The 20,000-nt window shown below is 41.4% G+C and overlaps 2 protein-coding genes across 4 annotated transcripts in view; both read right to left on the bottom strand.

The window, feature by feature from the left end:
* Positions 1-13,731, bottom strand: part of LOC138011634 (uncharacterized) — an 18,025-nt gene extending 4,294 nt beyond the window's left edge. Inside the window, exons 1-8 of one of the 2 annotated variants that reach the window (XM_068858740.1) lie at positions 13,362-13,731; positions 10,835-11,061; positions 9,232-9,349; positions 7,999-8,333; positions 5,094-5,272; positions 4,419-4,447; positions 4,042-4,137; positions 1-248 (exon numbers count right to left, since the gene is read on the bottom strand). The exon at positions 1-248 is cut by the window's left edge and continues 4,294 nt beyond it. In XM_068858740.1, coding sequence (XP_068714841.1) covers positions 1-248; positions 4,042-4,137; positions 4,419-4,447; positions 5,094-5,272; positions 7,999-8,333; positions 9,232-9,349; positions 10,835-11,061; positions 13,362-13,707 — 1,578 coding nt within the window. In that variant the 5' untranslated portion in view covers positions 13,708-13,731. The remainder of the gene's footprint in view (positions 249-4,041; positions 4,138-4,418; positions 4,448-5,093; positions 5,273-7,998; positions 8,334-9,231; positions 9,350-10,834; positions 11,062-13,361) is intronic. The other variant, XM_068858741.1, reaches the window with a different exon arrangement.
* LOC138011635 (uncharacterized) overlaps positions 1-20,000 on the bottom strand; it is a 95,814-nt gene that overhangs the window by 46,042 nt on the left and 29,772 nt on the right. The window lies entirely within an intron of this gene.

Below are 20,000 nucleotides of genomic sequence, written 5' to 3'. Positions count from 1 at the left end.
ACTGGACTTTGGATTTGGTGATGTTGACTGCTCGGGACCGACTCTTTTTACACCAAGTCCTGTAGTGCCGGATGGTTTTTCCTGGCCTTGATTCAAACTCTGATACATTGGGGACCCAGGAATCTCCTTTTCCAAACTCAGATACACAGGGGATCCAGGTGCCTGCTCTTCCAGGGTTTGGTACAGAGCACAATAACTGTCATAATTACTGTCAGGGTTGCTATAGACTGCTACACAGTTGCTTTGCCCTAGCAGGGAAAGACAAAACATGAACCTGTTAGTCATACTGTACCTCACACTACACATCCATGTTGCTATAGTGAGGAGATGGGAGCTGAAGTCAAAGGTTTCTGATCTTGGTATTTTTGATTAGTAATTTTAAAGTGTTCCTTTGTCTTGGTTTTGTGGAAAAAGGCTGTAGCTAATGCTGTAGCTAATGCATCATCTAATCTCTCTCTAACAAGTCTTTCTTACAAGTCTCTACATACATGTACACCTGTATGTGTATGCACATGAACATGAATATTTCAAGTATGCATGTGCCTCATGCGTATTATATGACTATATGAAAGTACAATAATTGTGTTACCGTATGTATAATATTACGGCAATTGATTTGTAAGAATACCCTATAATAATTTGCAGTCTTCCTACAGTAGGAAGATACTGTAGTCAAACCCTTCTGCTCGGCTACACTGTATGTAAGCTTCTATATTACATGTATTATTAAATAATTGTTATTGGCTGAATGCAAAAAATGGCCGCCAACAAATTACTTATTCTTTTGTAAACAAGTTAATTAACCAAACTAGCCATCGTTGTTAACACGTGTAAAATTGAAAGAATTTGGGCTGTAAAACGACGCTAGTTTGGCTAATTAACGCAATTTAAGACAAAAGAAACATTGTTGGTGGTCATTTTGGAATTTGGTCAATAAACGAGGGTTTTAATTAGTCATCATAATCATCCACCAGTGATCCACCTAGCACTCTCTACCACCATCATCCCACTCAATTGAGTGGTTGAAACCCAAATTCAACAAATAAGTTGATCATGTTAGTTTAGCATTACACTGTCTTACTTTTACCATTATGTCAGTTGTGTTTTCTATAAAAATAATTACCGGTATATGTCAGTTTGAATTTATATGCTAGTTTAATCTACAAAGAATCATTGTATTGATAAATTGATAAATTGTCTTGTAAAAATTTTAATGTTGCACTCACTATGGCTGATGATGATGTGTTTGATGCTACTTTTTAGGCCAGGAAACAAAACTTACACTCGAAGTAACAGCGAGTCCATAGTTGCACTTGCAACCTCTTTGCCAGACAAAAACAATTATTTTTATCCATCTCTCTCCGGGACTCATTATTTTGAAAACATATCTTTCCATTTGTTGTGGTTGTTCCAGTACACCTTGACGGCGAAAGCTTGCTACTGCTCACACCGTGGGAAAGGAATTTCATCAAAATGCTTAATTGAAGTGGGTGGGGCAGTCACTCAATAATTCGGGACCAATCCACAGATCGGTGGTTTCCATAGTATTGACAGCCGACGAAAAGCATTAGCTACTTCACTGATCACAAGAGCACCCAACAAGTAAATTAAGCAAAAGCCATTGAGAGATAATTATTTCTAGGGTCCTTGTAGCTTTTAAAGACTGTCTAAAGAGATTTTTTTTATCAGCTAGAAGAATTTGATGTGTTCGGATATCTTAGCTGAAAATTGAAGTGTCCGAAAATTTTAGGGAATGATATCTTCATTCCAGGAATTGCTAGCTGGACGTTAACTTCTAAAAACTTCCCAGCGTACAATTAGCTCATCAGAATCTGCTAGGTGACCTTTTTAAGTGCCAAAAATTGTAAAAATATCCTTTCCGAAAACGTAAGGGACTACTTTCTTTTCCCTTGCTGCAAATCTTTTAGGTGCTGTTTTAGTAAAGCTGTTTGGCAATGTAGAACCCAAATTCTTACAACAGTTTGACTCTCCCGAACACACATTTTACCGAAAATTATCGTTGGGTGCCCCTGTGATCAGAGAAGTCAGCTACTAGTCTTCTCCCCCTAAACTGAAGTGGTTAAAGACAGCTGATAATAAAACTTTCAATCCTAAAATTAAAACCCATTTTGACAATGACAATAGCTGGTTACCCTGGTTGCTTCTGCAGGTACTGGAGCAGACATAACATAAAACAAAAGAAACCAAAGGCAGAAAACAAAACAACTCCAAATAAAGACTAATCCCAAGTGACCAAAAATACAATCGTGCTTTCTGGTGCCTGCATGCAGAAAGACTCATTACTCTACCCAAAGCAACCGCCAACAATCCTATTGAAACCCATCTTGATGTGATTAATAATTATGTGAAAACCGCACCCAGTTGTTCAAAGCCCAGATAAAATTACCTAGTGGATATGTTGCTGGTCATTTTGTTCCTTATAGGTTCATTTGCAACCAAACTAGATCAAGTTGTTTCAACCTACAATCCGGGTCAAAAGACTTTGGGACACTCATCAAATTTTGGGCGAAAAGTAGAGAATTTACTGCACATGTTTCCATCGTTATTATGAGCAACACATGTTCTCCTTTGGCTGCCTTTTTCACACGCCCCTTTCCCCCACACAATGTTGAAACATGTGAGAAATTGATGAACGGATCTTGATTTCGGAGACCGTGAAAAATCAACATTGTAATGGGGGAGGGGGAAAAGCGCGAACCGTCCCAACAGTTTTGACCAGGATTGTAGGTCAATGTGGAGCAGGTGCAAAACACAGGTCAAAGGTCATTGTTTGAATACAGATAGTATCCTAAACTCTCATCAAAGCTATTGTAGCCTCAAGCCAGATTAGGCCTAAACAAAAGTTTTTAGGCATAACGTTAGCATTAATTTTGTAAACGTTTAGGGTTGTTTCTGTATCATTTGGTAAAAAAGCGACCTGTGACCTGTGTTTTGCCCCCAAAATGACCCACAACTGTAGATTGAAACAGGTTGACCTAGGTTGAAACAAAATGACCTAGTTTGGTTGCAGTTTAACCTAAGGAACAAAATGACCTGCAACAGATACATCACTATCCAGAGCATAAAATATAGTTCACATTGAACATTGGTCAAGACCTTATAACTACATGATGTGCTAAGCGTGTGCATGTTCACAGTTACCAGGGCAACATGATGATGAATCAAATCTTTGCAGAGATCGAAACTGAAGGATAACGACTTTTATTTTTTTCTAAGAGGGCACGGTAATGAATCCTGCAATCTGATTACATGTAGTCCTTACCACAGTCCTGATTTTCCTATCTCTGCCCACGGTCACGGTAATGCTTTCCACAATTAAAAAAGTGATTTCAGAGAGGAAGGGAGAGAGAGGGAAAAAATAAACCAGCTAAGAGTCGGGCCGTATAGCAAAAAACTGTGACCTCAGTCTTGAAAAAACTGCCCTCAGCCTGTAGCATTGGGCAGCATTTTCAAGACCTCGGTCACATATTACGTTATACGCCCCCAGCTGGCAATTACATAATTATAATTATATCCACTGGATAAAGTTATCTGGCCTTTGAAAAACTGGAGCCTGAAGGAGAACTACCCAGGGGCTTTAAAATTGCTCACACATCACTGGTGCAGGGACTCTCCTTCTTTTGGACCAATCTGCCCCTTCAAACAAATTCTACTGAGTGGTTAGAGTAAACTTACAGAGATAAGATAATAATGATGACAATGACGATGAAAGGAAAGGAACTTTATTTAGATGTCTAGTTGTTCTAGCGCTGAAGCACTAATTGGGGACACTGTAAACTGAAAACAATAAATCAACACATTAATCAAATCAACATTTATGTTGGTTTTTGAGGAAAGTGGAAAACCGGAGTACCCGGAGAAAAACCTCTCTGTGCAGAGTAGAGAACTATCCAACTCAACCCACATATGTCACTGAGTCTGGGAATCAAACCAGGGCCACACTGGTGGGAGGCGAGTGTTCTCACCACTGTGCTATCCTTGCACCCCTATGATGATATTATAAAATAAAACTCTGCTCACCATTGCTTGGAGTATCTTGGTATCTTTGCTGTGCATGCTCCTGGGGTTTTTCCATTTGAAATTCGTCCCCTGAAATACCATACACAGGATTCCCCACTGACATGGAAAATAAGAGAACAAATTAAACACTTCAGTACTACAGGTGTCAGATCAGTTTGTTCTCTTACCAACTGTTAGCCTGCATAGCTGATGGGATTGTTGACGCAGAAGGCAGATAACGAGTGGCGAAGTCACGCAGAGATTGTGGGGAGGGGGGGGGGGGGGGGGGGCACAGCGCACAGCTCCCCTTCCCATTCTCCATGCGGCTTTGCCACTTATTATTTCCCTCCCGTGCCAACAATCCCTTCTGCTATGCATGCCAGGCTAACAAACTGTACCTTGCTTCTTCACCTCCTCCGTACTTTTCCTAAAAAGAAAATTGTAAAAAATTATATGAACAAATAACATTCTCATCATGCATCAACAATAATTAATGTATTACTAGACGTACACAAGGGCGGATCTAGGATTTTGGCTAGGGGGGTCCACATGTCAGCCGGAAATGCACAGGAAGCCCAAAAACTTCGAAAACTAGCGGTTTTAAGGCACAATGGACCGCTGTCTGTTATTTAGGTTTTTTATTTTGTTTGTAAATTTTAGAATTTTTAACTAAAACGTTTTTTTTTTGGTAACCGAGGGGGGTGCACGTGCACCCAGTGCACCTCCCCTAGATCCGCCCTTGCGTACATGTATGAACTGCAATAATAGGCCAGCTTTGCACTTTCATGGTTAGACTGGTACATCTACAGGTGTATGATGATGATGATGATGATGATGATGATAATGATGATGATGAGAAGGAGGAGGAGGATGAAAAAGATGGTTCCCCCACATTAGCCTCCATATCATGCTTGTTCCACTTCAACCATTAGAATACAAAACTAACAATTATTCTTAAAGCATATTGACATCAAGTTGTTACAACAACACATTACAACATATTAGGTCGCAATAAATGCTATTATTTTTTTTTTACCCTTGTGACACAGCTTAGATGAGATAAATCAACATACCCAGGCAACTTTCTCCGTTTCCGAGAAATTAAGATGATCATGACTACAGCTGCAAAAAATGAGGCACCACCAACTGCAGCCCCAATCAGTACCCCAATGCCAACTTTCTCAGTTTGAGCTTCCTGACTGCCTGGTTCAATGGTACCTTCAGTAGAACTAGATGGCTCTGGTGGGTTTATCTGACAAAAAATAGGGCAGAACAGTGATTGAGAGAAAAGTCTGTTGTGACAGGTGTGCCCTTTAAATGAATCTCTCTGGTGACCATAGTGGAGACTACGTAGGGTGTGGTTTGGAAATATACAATGTATGTGGTGACAGGGGTGTGCTTTAGACAAAGGTCTGTGGTGACAACAGTGTGTCTAAAGAGTTGCCTACGTATACTGTATTAGGGAGTATAAAATAATGATTTAGAAAGATGAAACTGCTTACGAACTTTCATCTTGCGAACGAAATGGCGTGTTTTCTTCAATGATCAGGAAAATAAGCGATTCAAAATAGTCAATCTCTTTGGCTTTTGTGTCTGTGAGGGTGGTAAGCAGCTGCTTTATCACTAATATCAGGCATTTCTTCAGTTTTATGCTGAAAATATCGTAATTATGCGGAGGATGCGGATTTTAGGGAATTATGCGGATCCGCATCGCCGCATCCTGTCAGATGCCATGTGTTTAGGCCTAAGGTTAGCATTTTTGTAAAGGTTTGGGTTGTTTCAGCTAATGTACCCTTCATCCCCTACAATACAATATGTACTTAATTGACCGCTCCCCATAGGGGCTTTGCAGGGCCAATGAAACACAGTTAACGAAATGACGGAACAGAACAACAACAACAACTGTTAAGAATCCCAACTGGCCGGAGGCAAACCAGTTGGCTATTTACAAGTGCAGCTGAGAAGTTGAACCAGGGACTACCAGGATCAAATTCAACGAGTGGTCAGAGCCAGTCTTGAACCCGGGATCCATGTCCGGATCTCAAGGCAACCGCCCTAACCACTGGGCCACACTGCCTCCGTCCCTACCTTGTTATAGTACCCTTCACCCCCACCCCCAACCCCTTACATTCACCCCTCACCCCCTACCCCCCACCCCCAGAATAGTCATGCCATTGACAGGAGGGTCCCATCCCCAGAATAGTCATGCCATTGACAGGAGGGTACTTGAGAGAGATGTCTGTAGCAAGAATAGTAAGCTTTCAATAGGCATCTGTATTGACAAAAGTGTCCTTTGAAAAGGTGTCAGCGGTGACAAGTGTGCTTTTAACAGGCAAATGTCTGTGACAAGTAGAGTGTTCTTTAGGGAAGAGTCTACAATAACAGTAGTATGCATACGTCTGAGATACAGGTACAGTGTCTGTGGTGACAGGATTGTGCTTTTAATTAGAGGTATGTCTGTGGTACCCTGGATGCCAGAGGTTTTTTCTCTCATAGAACAATGGAATAGCGAGTTGCGAAGCAGTGTGAAAAAACCTCTGGTTCGAACCGTTGAGAACCTCACTTACATGCCCGGTTTGATTGACATTGAAGAAACTCACATGTTCAGAAACTCAGCTAAACTGGTTTTTTGCACACAAGCTAGGTCATGTTACTTTGTTTATGATTCATGCTCCACAGCACTCACATAGAGCACAAAACAGAAAAATAACAATAATTACAACTGAAGTGTATTGCCGGGTTTGTATGTGTAATCCACCAGTAATTGGCAGGGATAAACGCAACTTGTCAAAAGTGGTTGATCAGAGCATGGCTTGAGGTTGATTATTTTGCTACAAAAGCAAAAGACAAATGGAAAAGTTCAAAAATTAAATGAAAGCTTTCAAATTGGTGGTTGATCATCAACAGTTTTATGCGATTTTTATAATTCTGTGCAATCTCATCTTCAAGTGGCAAACGCCAAACTGCGTTTTGGCTTCCATCAGTCAAACTTCTGATCCCAATTAAGCCAAGAGTTGACCCCGAAACCATGGGTGCCAAAATCAGTAATAATGATGCGTGACATAACCTACCAATCAGCATCTTTGTTTCCCCAAAATGGGCTATTTCAAACTTGGATGTCAATTCTGGTGGACATACATGTATATTAACTCCATACAAAACTGTGAGAAGCCAAACGAGAGCACACTCCAAGAATGACTTGAAAGATAAGTGATTTCCCGAAGCCAGTCAGAAGCACAGCAAATACAAAATCTGCGTTTTCAAAAATAAACTGTGGAATTCCCTGAACTTGTTCTGGCTTCAATACCTCGATTCCCGGAAACGTAGTTTGCAGCGTTTGCTGCAAGAAGACTTGTAATCTCTTGTTTGATAGCAGCTGAAAACCTGTTTAAACCACTTTCCGTTGCTAAACCAATCAGAGTACTTGTTAGAACTGACCAGTTCCTGGAACCAATCAAATCACTAGGGTCAAAATCTGACTCTGGGAGTTCGAAACAGTATCCCATTGGACTGGCTTTCTCAAACAACTCAACGGTTCGAACCAGAGGTTTTCCTTGCCACTTCGTGACTCGCTATTCCCTCGCTCTAAGAGAGAAAAAACCTCTGGCATTTACATTTAGGGTACAGTATGTCTGTGGCAAAAGAAGTGTGGCTTACAGAGTTTCCTGTCCTAACAGAAAATGTGCTTGAGAGAGAACTTTGTCAATGACATGCACTGGGGAAATATCTGTCTGAAGCATTCATTGGCATTGTGTCCCAAAAAGAGGTGTCTCTTTTTCAAGGAAATCTGTTTAAGATGAATTCTTTACTCCACATTGTGCTTCATCCATCTTACTCTTCATTATTAAGTTATCAACAGGTGTTTGCTATTAGTTGAAATGCTTTACAACATTTCAATGTGAACATATAGATTACAATGTCTAGGATGTACTGTCAGACTGGGCACTAAAAAGGTGCCCGTGTATGGTAGACACTCACCCATGATGGATCTATTGAGGACATCATAATAACAGCTTTGCTTTGTGTTCCTGCATAGGATGATGTCAACTCTGGCAACAGTATCCCAGTGCTTGAAGATATCACAAAGGCCAGTGTTGATGACAATTGTGCTAATGGCGTTGATGCTATTGATGATTTTGCTAGTGGTAAAAGCAATGACGATAATGATGATGGTGGCGGTGATGGTGATGATAATAATGACTGTGATGGTGACGGTGACAATTGCAAAGACGTTGATGATGATGACGATAACACTGGTGAAGGCAAATTTGGTAAGCTCGGACAAACTGAAGAACTTGAAGTGGCATTTATATCTGCAACAATTCAAATAACCAAAGACAAACAACTCTCATATGAAACATTGGAAAATTAAAAAAGGATGCAAAGCCTGTCAAGTCCTATCTTCCGCAGTTAAATAATTTTATTATAAATTACAGTACAGTTAACTAATCAGTTGTTTTTAACATTAATTTTAAACCTTGTAATTGTTACACAGCATGTCTGAAAACCAGTTTGAAGGGGTAGTTTCTAAAGAAACTGTGGTGCTGCGTCGGTGGGGAAGTAGTATACAAAAATTTGGTTTTATCAACGGAGTTGATAATGTAAATTGGCCACCGTACAGAGATTCTAGAAGCTGACGTTTCGAGCGTTAGCCCCTCATCAGAGCGAATCGAGGGATTATGGGTTACGTGTAAAACTACACGTAACCCATAATCCCTCGATTCGCTCTGACGAAGGGCTAACGCTCGAAACGTCAGCTTTTAGAATCTCTGTACGGTGGCCAATTTGCATTATCAACTCCGTTGATAAAACCAAATTTTTGAAAACCAGTTTGCTGAGCCAGTCACCATGAATTTAGCCATTTAGACATTAAATAAACTTGACTGATTGATTGCTTGATTGAGTTACAGGGCTGTCAAATACAGTATGTTTGAAAATAGAGGGGGAGGCGAGGTTTTGGTAAGCATCACAGAGGTGTGAGGGGAGTAGGGGGGAAGGTTTAGGAAAAAACAATATTGTAGAATAAAAGTGGGGGGGGGGGGTGGGGGCTACAGCCCTCCCAGCCCCTCTCTGATCTCCACGGGCCCTGAGTTAGTTTTACAAACAAAGACACTGAAATTACAGACCAAGAAATCAGCCATAGTTAAGTTACTTGAAGCTTTTTTGCAGTAAAAAAAAGCTCAATAAATTTAATTATTGTTATGTACTCACAGGTAACTGATCCTAATGCTTTGAAAAGAAAGCAGCGAGTCAAAGGTACAGAAGCATTGCATGTGATGGTCAAACGTATGATCCTGCCAGAAAGGCTGTTGTTGATGTCTGGTTGCCACTGTTTAAATTAAACCAATATCATTTTTTCAAGAAAAAAGTTTAAAAAGTCAGAGAAAAATGTGACAACCGCTGAATGCCTTCAAATCAGAAGTTCGTGACCTTGAAGCATTTAATTCTGGTTCAGAGCTGGGTTTTTTTTTTTTGTTTTTTTTTTAGTTTAAAAATTCCTTACTTGGATATAACGTACATTAAAAGGAAAGAGTGGGAAGTTAATACATGCTTTAAAGTCATGTGCTTCTGCTTTATAAATTACTTACTGTACTAACAAGCTTACTGTACTCAAGCGTGGGGTTCTCAGTTGAAACCAATTGTCCCGTAATGCTGGTCTCACTTACAGTAGCCTTGTAAGCGTTAACGTTGTGTAAAACTGCCTCTGTCAGTAGATCAGCTTGTCAATCAATAATTTTTGCAGTGTTAATGACTAAAAATACAGTAGTCTCGCAATGGCTGTTCAAAGTTCTGATGAGAGCTCTATGGACAGTATAAATTATTATTACAATGTACACAGGAGCGTAGCCAGGATTGTTCTAGACGTATACGCACAATTTCCCAAATCTGCCCCTGCCCCTACGCCCAATTCCCAAATCTTTTTCAGGTGACTTGATTAAAGGCAAGGTTACGTTGTAAGCCTAGCCAAGGGTTTTTTGTTAATAATTATGAAATACAAACTTATTTTAAAGTCGTAACATTTTTTGTCGCATTTTTCGGTTCAGCGACTACAGCACTCTAAGAAAATTGCTGATTATTTATAAGCCAACAAGCTTGTAGTGTCTCAGACTTTTATGTACAAATAAGTGATTTTTTTATCACTGTGTGACAAATGTAAAATCACCTACGTTGACGTAACTGTGGCCCAGTTAACTTTCATTTCTGTGCGCACTTCTTACATTTTGTACAAATGTACACAAAACAATCAATCTGCCCATCTAGTCATCTTCAAGAACTATAAAACTTAAGTCTAAGACTATGTAAGAATATATTAAACTGTGGTCAATTTTCATAGAAATTGTGATGGTTTTCCATTACAGAGCTAATCTTCAGAAAAAGCCTCATTAAAGTCGATTTCCTTGTGTTTATGAACATGTATCACAGATAGCCAGGACATCCTTGCATCCAACATAACGTTTTAAAGTGGCGTCTTAAGTCTCTTCATGCTGCTGAAGCTTCTCTCTGCAGCACACGTAAACACAGGATACATGAGGAGGGTCTCAATGGCAATACATAAATCCCAGGGTGAAATTCTGGATTAGCGGAGTCCAGGGTTTCCACCAAGGCGTGCAGAATGCCTTCTTCAAACGACAGTCCGTTATTTAGAATACATGTATATGTACATGTAAGGATTGTGTTAACACTAGTTAATGCTCAAGATAACACATGTAAATGAGCAAATTTAAATTAATTTTGTTGAGTGAATACCATTCAAGTTATAATTAGCACAAATCCAGAATAATTAATATACATGTACTGGGTAAAAATAATTCACCTTTACTAAGTACTGACTGCCTTTCATGTCAAGTTTAAACAGCCCCTCAGTAACATGTCGCCAGCAGCTCTGAAAGCCGTCATAATCGTGGAAGTAACTTCCAGTCAGGTTGCAGGTTTCCCCTTTATCCTTATGAAATTTAAATGTTCGGTCATTATTTGGTTTTTCTCTAGTCAAGTCAACAGATTCACCCAAAAGTGCACTACTGTTAAAATAATGTTGGCAACCTAAAAGAAAAGTGAACAGCTTGTTACAAATAAGGAAAAAGTCATTCCTTCAGCAATAAACACAGGTCACAGATCACAAGTCATTGTTTTACCAATACAGGAAGTATCCTAAACATTCATAAAAGCTAACCTTAGGCCTAATTATGTAGGCCTAATTCGGCCTAAAGTTGAAACATGTTTTACCACATCATTCCCTTCCCCATAACATTCTTTTTTGTTTTTGAAAACTCAAAAGTATGGGTCAGTCAGATGATGGTAAAAGTAGAAAAAAAGGGGACAGCCCTGAATTAGCAAAGAGTCCTATATATATGCAGTAATAGCTGTCATAGAAATTTTTCAACAACACATTAGTTTCGATTCCAAGCTTATGATTTGCTTTAGTGTAAATAATTTGGGGCAGTTTCGGCCTAGCCTTTTCCAGGTTCTCAGTGGGTCGGGATAAGCGAAACTTTGGCAAGAGCAAGAAAAAGACTGGGATAGTGGTGTAGCAGGAGAGCCTGTAAGCTTTACTTTCAATTGTCTCTTCTGCCCACTTTTGTCAAAATTGGATTAAAGTTGTCAAGATGTCAAATGGACAATTAGCCTTTATCAGTTCATCCTTCAAATTCCTGCCGATTTTGCAAAAAAAAAACCTATCATGTATTGGCTCCAAGATACTTTGCATTCCTTTTTTAAACGTGTCAACATCAAGGAACTCTCGGTGTTTTCAGTGGTGGAAATGTTTTAGCTAATCTTTTTGCTTCGCTCACTTCGCACAGCCACAAGCTTATTAGAAAAGATGCCCAGTGTCCACAAACGTGATGATATTAAAAATGTTTACAGACCCTTCTGCCGCCCCACTACCCCATGATCAGGATGATCAGCATTAACTTGATTCTCTTCACAGTTCAAATATATACAGTGCATGGCTTTTATATATTAACTTTCATCATATCTAATTAGTATATCCCCTACAGACTCAATATGAACTTACAAAACGACCAGTTCCGATATTGCTCGATAGCAGCTCAACTGGTATAGCACGGCACTGGCATCACAGAGGACTGGGTTTGAATCCTGGTCAAGCCTGAATTTTTCAGACTTTCCTTTCGTTGCAGCTCAAGCAAGGTTAATTATAACCGTGATGATCAGCATTAACTTAATTATGGCTTGTTTTAAAAGAGGATTCTGTGTATCCCCTTCATCCAGTTTTATACATGTAGTTGTTCACACTGCAGTTTACCAAGGTGAAACCAAGATAGAGTTGACCCCATGTTGATATATAATTATTCTTTTCTTATTTGCAGTATTAAAGTACAAGATCTTAGCTTATAGGGATGACATCTGTTTACAAACATTGCTTTTGTTATTCAAATGTGCCCGCCAAAGAAACAAAAGACCCTTTGTTTCGACAGCCAATGAGGCTCTGTTTGGCACTAATAAGTAATGTATATGATATCTTTGCTATTAGCAAAGGTGAGAAATTAAAAACACGATTTAGATAATACAATGGTTTTGAATCGCCTCATTCACATTTTATGCACTAAACTTATTAGCCTACAGTGACACTGGATGTACTATTTCCAAAACGAGAGCGAGTGTTTCATCGGGGTATCCATTTCACACTGAGAAACAAATGAAAGCAGGAGGCCGTAGGCCAAGTGCTTTAATTGCTTTGAGGTGTTTGGATACCCCAATGAAACAAGAAGCACAAGTTTTGGAAATAACTTCTCATGATCACTCTTAAAGAAATGAAAAACAAAGACTTCCAATTAGAATTGTTTGCTGTCTAACATTCCCTTCTCGATAATTCAATATCAACGATGTTTTTTTACCAGCTTGACTAATTTGCATTTATGGTGCGATTTAATTTATTCTGAGATATGTGAAAGTTGCTGGAGTTGCCAGTATTTAGAAGTTGCCATTCAGTGAGGATGTACATGTATACCACAACAAGGTCCTTCAAGAGATTTCGGCAGGCAAAAAGTGTGGAGGATGAGAAGAAAAGTGTTGATAATGCAGTACCGAGATGTCTGCATGCAGTCTCAACTAGTTGCTGTTGAAGTTCATTCAAGAAGTAAGGTTACTTCTGAGTAATAAATATTCATTGATTTTGTGCAAGTTGTCATTGTGCATATATATTTTAGTGGTATATACAGCTTTACCACTTCCACTGGAGAGTGGTACATGTACATCGTTTTTCATTGGGTATCCAAACACATGCACGTGATGTGGTATACATCTTGTGGCTGGTAGTTGACCTCGTGAATGAGTTTGGGTAGTAAAAATGAAACTAACCCATCTACATGTAAGTGAATTACCTGCAAAACTGGCTGCTACACTAGCATTGATACACCTTCGCATCGATGGAAGAAATGAAGGGAATCCCGGATTACTACAAATACACTTGCATGAGTCGTAACCGTACCCTGCGTTAAATCTGTGATTGCACCATTCATGATAACAAGTGTAACTTTCCTTCATGTTGACAACAAATGAATCCGGCAGCTGCTGCCGCGGCGGCGGCGTGGAAGATCTCCTTTCAACGACCCAGCTTTCAACCTTCGACTCATCAAATTTAGGCACTGCCTGAGATCCATAAACCAACTTTGCACGGCATAAAAGCAGAATGAGCAGCAACAACAATCCCGGTTTCACTCTCGGCATGATTGTTTCCTCGTGCCTCGTGAAGACTTCAATTTCAAACGGAAGTTAATTTGGGTATATACCTCGTGCCAGTATGCCATATAGTCGCCTAGCATATAGTCGTCCATATCGCCAAGTACGTATTACTACTGATCAACTGTACATACCACTGTCCCTATCTATGATCAACTGTCCCTACAACTTATCACCTGTCCCTATCCCTGATCAACTGTTCCTAGCACTGATCACCTGTCCTAAGCACCGTTCAATTGTCCCTAGCACTGATCAACTGTCCCTTGCACTGATCAATTGTCCCTAGCACTGATCAACTGTCCTTAGCACTGATCAATTGTCCCTAACACGGATCAACTGTCCCCAGATATGATCTACTGTTCCTAACTATGATCAACTATCCCTAGCTATGATCATATCCCCCTAGCCATGATCAACTGTCCCTAGCCATAATCAACTGTCCATAACACTGATCAACTGTCCCTAGCTATGATCAATTGTCCCTAGCTATGATTATCTCTCCCTAGCCGTGACCAATTGTCCCTACCACTCATCAACTGTCCCTACCACTGATCATCTGTTCCTAGCACTTATCAACTGTTCCTCGCACTGTTCAATTGTCCCTAGCACTGATCAATTGGCCCTAGCACGGATCACCTGTCCTTAGCACTGATCAACTGTCCCTAGCACTGATCAATTGGCCTTAGCACGGATCAACTGTCCCTAGCGCAGATAAACTGTCCCCAGCACTGTTCAACTGTCCCTAGCACTGACCACTTGTCTTTAGCACCGAGCGACTGTCCCTAGCACTGAACAACTGTCCCTAGCACTGATCAATTGTCCCTAGCACGGATCACCTGTCCTTAGCACTGGTCAACTGTCCCTAGCACTGATCAATTGGCCTTAGCACGGATCAACTGTCCCTAGCACAGATAAACTGTCCCCAGCACTGTTCAACTGTCCCTAGCACTGACCACTTGTCTTTAGCACCGAGCGACTGTCCCTAGCACTGAACAACTGTCCCTAGCACTGATCAATTGTCCCTAGCACGGATCAACTAACCCTAGCACTGATCAATTGTCCCTAACACGGATCAATTGTCCCTAGTTATGATCTACTGTCCCTAACTACGATCAACTGTCCCTAGATATGATCATCTCCCCCTAGCCATGATCAACTGTCCCTAGCCATAATCAACTGTCCGTAACACTGATCAACTGTCCCTAGCTATGATCATCTCTCCCTAGCCATGATCAGCTGTCCGTAACACTGATCAACTGTCCCTACCTATGATCTTCTGTCCCTAACTATGATCAACTGTCCCTAGCTATGATCATCTCTCCCTTGCCATGATCAACTGTCCGTAACACTGATCAACTGTCCCTAGTTATGATCGACTGTCCCCAGCTATGATCATCTCTCCCTAGCTATGATCATCTCTCCCTAGCCATGTCAACTGTCCCTAACACTGATCAACTGTCCCGAGCTATGATAAACTGTCCCTAGCTATGATCTACTATCCCTAACTATGATTAACTGTCCCTAACTATGATCATCTCCCCCTAACCATGATTAAATGTCCCTAGCACTTATCAACTGCCCGTAACACTGATCAACTGTCCCTAACTATGATCAAATGTCCCTAGCTATGATCATCTCTCCCTAGCCATGTCAACTGTCCCTAGCACTAATCAACTGTCCCTACTTATGACCAACTGTCCCTTAGCCACTGATCAACCGTCCCTACCACTGATCAACTGTCCTTAATACTGATCAACTGTCCCTAGCTATGATCTTCTGTCCCTAACTATGATCAACTGTCCCTAGCTATGATCATCTCCCCCTAGCCATGATCAACTGTCCCTAGCCATGATCAGCTGTCCGTAACACTGATCAACTGTCCCTAGCTATGATCGACTGTCCCTAGCTATGATCGACTGTCCCCAGCTATGATCAACTGTCCATAGCTATTACCATCTCTCCCTAGCCATGATCAACTGTCCCTAGCACTTATCAACTGTCCCTAGCTATGATCTTCTGTCCCTAACTATGATCAACTGTCCCTAGCTATGATCATCTCCCCCTAGCCATGATCAACTGTCTCTAACCATGATCATCCGTAACACTGATCAACTGTCCCTAGGTATGATCGACTGTCCCCAGCTATGATAAACTGTCCCTAGCTATTATCATCTCTCCCTAGCCATGATCGACTGTCCCTCGCACTTATCAACTGTTCGTAATACTGATCAACTGTCCCTAGCTATGATCTGCTGTCCCTAACTATGATCAACTGTCCCTTGCTATGATCATCTCCCCCTAGCCATGATCAACTGTCCGTAACTCTGATCAACTGTCCCAGCTATGATCGACTGTCCCTAACTATGATCAACTGTCTCTAGCCATGATTATCTCTCTCTAGCCATGATCAACTGTCCCTAGCTATGACCAACAGTCCCTAGCAGTGATCAAATGTTCCTAGCACTGATCAATCGTCCCTAGCATTGGGCAACCTTTCCAGGCTTTGATTAACTGTCCCTAGCTGTGATCAATCGTTTGAACACTGATTAACTGTCCCTAGCATTGGTCACTTGTGCCCAGTACTGATAAATTGTCCCTAGCACTGATCAACTTTCCCTAACATTGATAGAGTCGGTCCGTAAATGTGACCAACTGCCCCTGTTTTCTGAAGCAATATCCTGTTGCACTTATCTGTACTGTTGGCGACTTTAATCCGAATTGTATCCTGCTATGTTGACCAAACAAGCTTGGTAAATAAAGGATTTACTATATGCTGTACTTCTCTCGTCTCGTTTTCCGTATGACAAATCCGCTTCCATGTCAAATCACTCTTTCTTTTAATTGTTGTATTTTCTGATTTCTGTGGCAAAATACATTCACTAAACTCGTCTAGATCTTGTTCGTTTTACTGTTTTCTGCCTCCTTTTGCGACTCCATTGCCGACATTACCCGAAAGTAATACCTAATTGTTTTGAGACCAACAGGAGAGTTTTCACTATAAGTGCAAATCTCCCTAACTGTATTTCAAAAGAAACAAAAACGTCACTCTCACCAATAGGAAAACTCAGTAAGAACAGTTGATCAGTGCTAGGAACAGGTGATGAGTGCTAGGGTCAGTTGATCAGTGCTAGGAACGGTTGATCAGTGCTTGAGACAGTTGATAAGTGTTAGGAACAGTGGATCAGTGGTAGGGACAGTTGGTCATAGCTAGGGACAGATGATCATGGCTAGGGAGAGATAATCATGGCTAGGGACAGTTGATCATTGTTAGGGACAGTCGACCATAGCTGGGACAGTTGATCAGAGTTACGGACAGTTGATCATGGCTAGAAAGAGATGACCATAGCTAGGGACAGTTGATCATAGTTAGGGATAGTAGATGATATCTAGGGACAGTTGATCAGTGTTGCGGACACATGATAAGTGCTGGGGACATTTGATCATGGTTAGGAAGAGATGATCATAGCTAGGGACAGGTGATCATAGCTGGGGACAGTAGATCAGAATTAGGGACAGTTCATCAGTGTTACGGACAGTTGATTATGGCTAGGGACAGTTGATCATGGCTAGGGGGAGATGATAATAGCTAGGGACAGTTGATCATAGCTGGGGACAGTCGACAATAGCTACGGACAGTTGATCAGTGTTATGGACAGTAAATTATGGCTAGGGACAGTTTATTATGGCTAGGATCATAGCTAGGGACAGTTGATCATAGCTGGAGACAGTAGATCATAACTAGGGACAGTTGATCATGGCTACGGGGAGATGATCATAGCTGGGGACAGTTGATCATAGTTAGGGACAGAGGATCACAGGTAGGGACAGTTGATCAGTATTAAGGACAGTTGATAAGTGCTAGGGACAGTTGATCATGGCTAGGGAGAGATGATAATAGCTAGGGACAGTTGATCATAGCTGGGGACAGTCGATCATAGCTAGGGACAGTTGACCAGTGTTGCGGACAGTTGATTATGGCTAGGGACAGTTGATCATGGCTAAGGGGAGATGATCATAGCTAGGGACAGTTGATCATAGTTAGGGACAGAACATCATAGCTAGGGACAGTTGATCAGTATTAACGACAGTTGATAAGTGCTAGGGACAGTTGGTCATGGCTAGGGAGAGATGATAATAGCTAGGGACAGTTGATCATAGCTGGGGACAGTCGACCATAACTAGGGACAGTTGATCAGTGTTATGGACAGTAGAATATGGCTAGGGACAGTTTATTATGGCTAGGATCATAGCTAGGGACAGTTGATCATAGCTGGGGACAGTAGATCATAACTAGGGACAGTTGATCATGGCTAGGGGGAGATGATCATAGCTAGAGACAGTTGATCATAGTTAGGAGCAGAAGATCACAGGTAGGGAAAGTTGATCAGTATTAAGGCCAGTTGATAAGTGCTAGGGACAGTTGATCATGGCTAGGGAGAGATGGTAATAGCTAAGGACAGTTGATCATAGTTAGGGACAGTTGATCAGTGTTACGGACAGTTGATCATGGCTAGGGACAGTTGATCATGGCTAGGGACAGTTGATCATGGCTAGGGGGAAATGATAATAGCTACGGACAGTTGATCATAGCTGGGGACAGTTGATCATAGCTAGGGACAGTCGATCAGTGTTACGGACTGTTGATCATGGCTAGGGACAGTTGATCATGGGTAGGGGGAGATGATCATAGCTAGGGACAGTTGATCATAGTTAGGAACAGAAGATCATAGCTAGGGCCAGTTGATCAGTAGTAAGGACAGTTGATAAGTGCTAGGGACAGTTGATCATGGCTAGGGGGAGATGATCATACCTAGGGACAGTTGATCATAGTTAGGGACAGAAGATCATAGCTAGGGACTGTTGATCAGTATTAAGGACAGTTGATAAGTGCTAGGGACAGTTGATCATGGCTAGGGAGAGATGATAATAGCTAGGGACAGTTGATCATAGCTGGAGACAGTCGATCATAGCTAGGGACAGTCGATCAGTGTTACGGACAGTCGATCATGGCTAGGGACAGTTTGTTATGGCTAGGGAGAGATGATCATAGCTAAGGACAGTTGATCATAGCTGGGGACGGTCGATCATTATTAGGGATAGTTGATCGGTGTTACAGACGGTTGATAAGTGCTAGGGACAGTTGATCAGTGGTAGGGACAGTTGATGAGTGGCTAAGGGACAGTTGGTCATAAGTAGGGACAGTTGATTAGTGCTAGGGACAGTTGGCTAGGAAGAGATGATCATAGCTAGGGACATTTGATCATAGTTAGGGACAGTAGATGATAGCTAGGGACAGTTGATCAGTGTTACGGGCAGTTGATAAGTGCTGGGGACATTTGATCATGGTTAGGGGGAGATGATCATAGCTAAGGACAGTTAATCATAGTTAGGGACAGTCAATCATAGCTAGGGACAGTTGATCAGTGTTACGGACAGCTGATCATGGCTAGGGACAGTTGATCATGGTTAGGGGGAGATGATCATAGCTAAGGACAGTTGATCATAGTTAGGAACAGTTGATCAGTGTTACGGACAGTTGATCATGGCTAGAAGGAAATGATAATAGCTAGGGACAGTTGATCATGGGTAGGGGGAGATGATCATAGCTAGGGACAGTTGATCATAGTTAGGAACAGAAGATCATAGCTAGGGACAGTTGATCAGTAGTAAGGACAGTTGATAATTGCTAGGGACAGTTGATCATGGCTAGGGGGAGATGATCATAGCTAGGGACAGTTGATCATAGTTAGGGACAGAAGATCATAGCTAGGGACAGTTGATCAGTATTAAGGACAGTTGATAAGTGCTAGGGACAGTTGATCATGGCTAGGGAGAGATGATAATAGCTAGGGACAGTTGATCATAGCTGGGGACAGTCGCTCATAGCTAGGGACAGTCGATCAGTGTTACGGACAGTCGATCATGGCTAGGGACAGTTTATTATGGCTAGGGAGAGATGATCATAGCTAGGGACAGTTGATCATAGCTGGGGACAGTCGATCATTATTAGGGATAGTTGATCAGTGTTACGGACGGTTGATAAGTGCTAGGGACAGTTGATCAGTGGTAGGGACAGTTCATGAGTGGCTAAGGGACAGTTGGTCATAAGTAGGGACAGTTGATTAGTGCTAGGGACAGTTGGCTAGGAAGAGATGATCATAGCTAGGGACATTTGATCATAGTTAGGGACAGTAGATGATAGCTAGGGACAGTTGATCAGTGTTACAGGCAGTCGATAAGTGCTGGGGACATTTGATCATGGTTAGGGGGAGATGATCATA

This window comes from Montipora foliosa, chromosome 7, assembly GCF_036669935.1.
Source record: "Montipora foliosa isolate CH-2021 chromosome 7, ASM3666993v2, whole genome shotgun sequence".
Taxonomy (NCBI): Eukaryota; Metazoa; Cnidaria; class Anthozoa; order Scleractinia; family Acroporidae; genus Montipora; species Montipora foliosa.
Note: the sequence above shows the minus strand (reverse complement) of the source record. Positions and strands in the feature narration are given on the sequence as shown.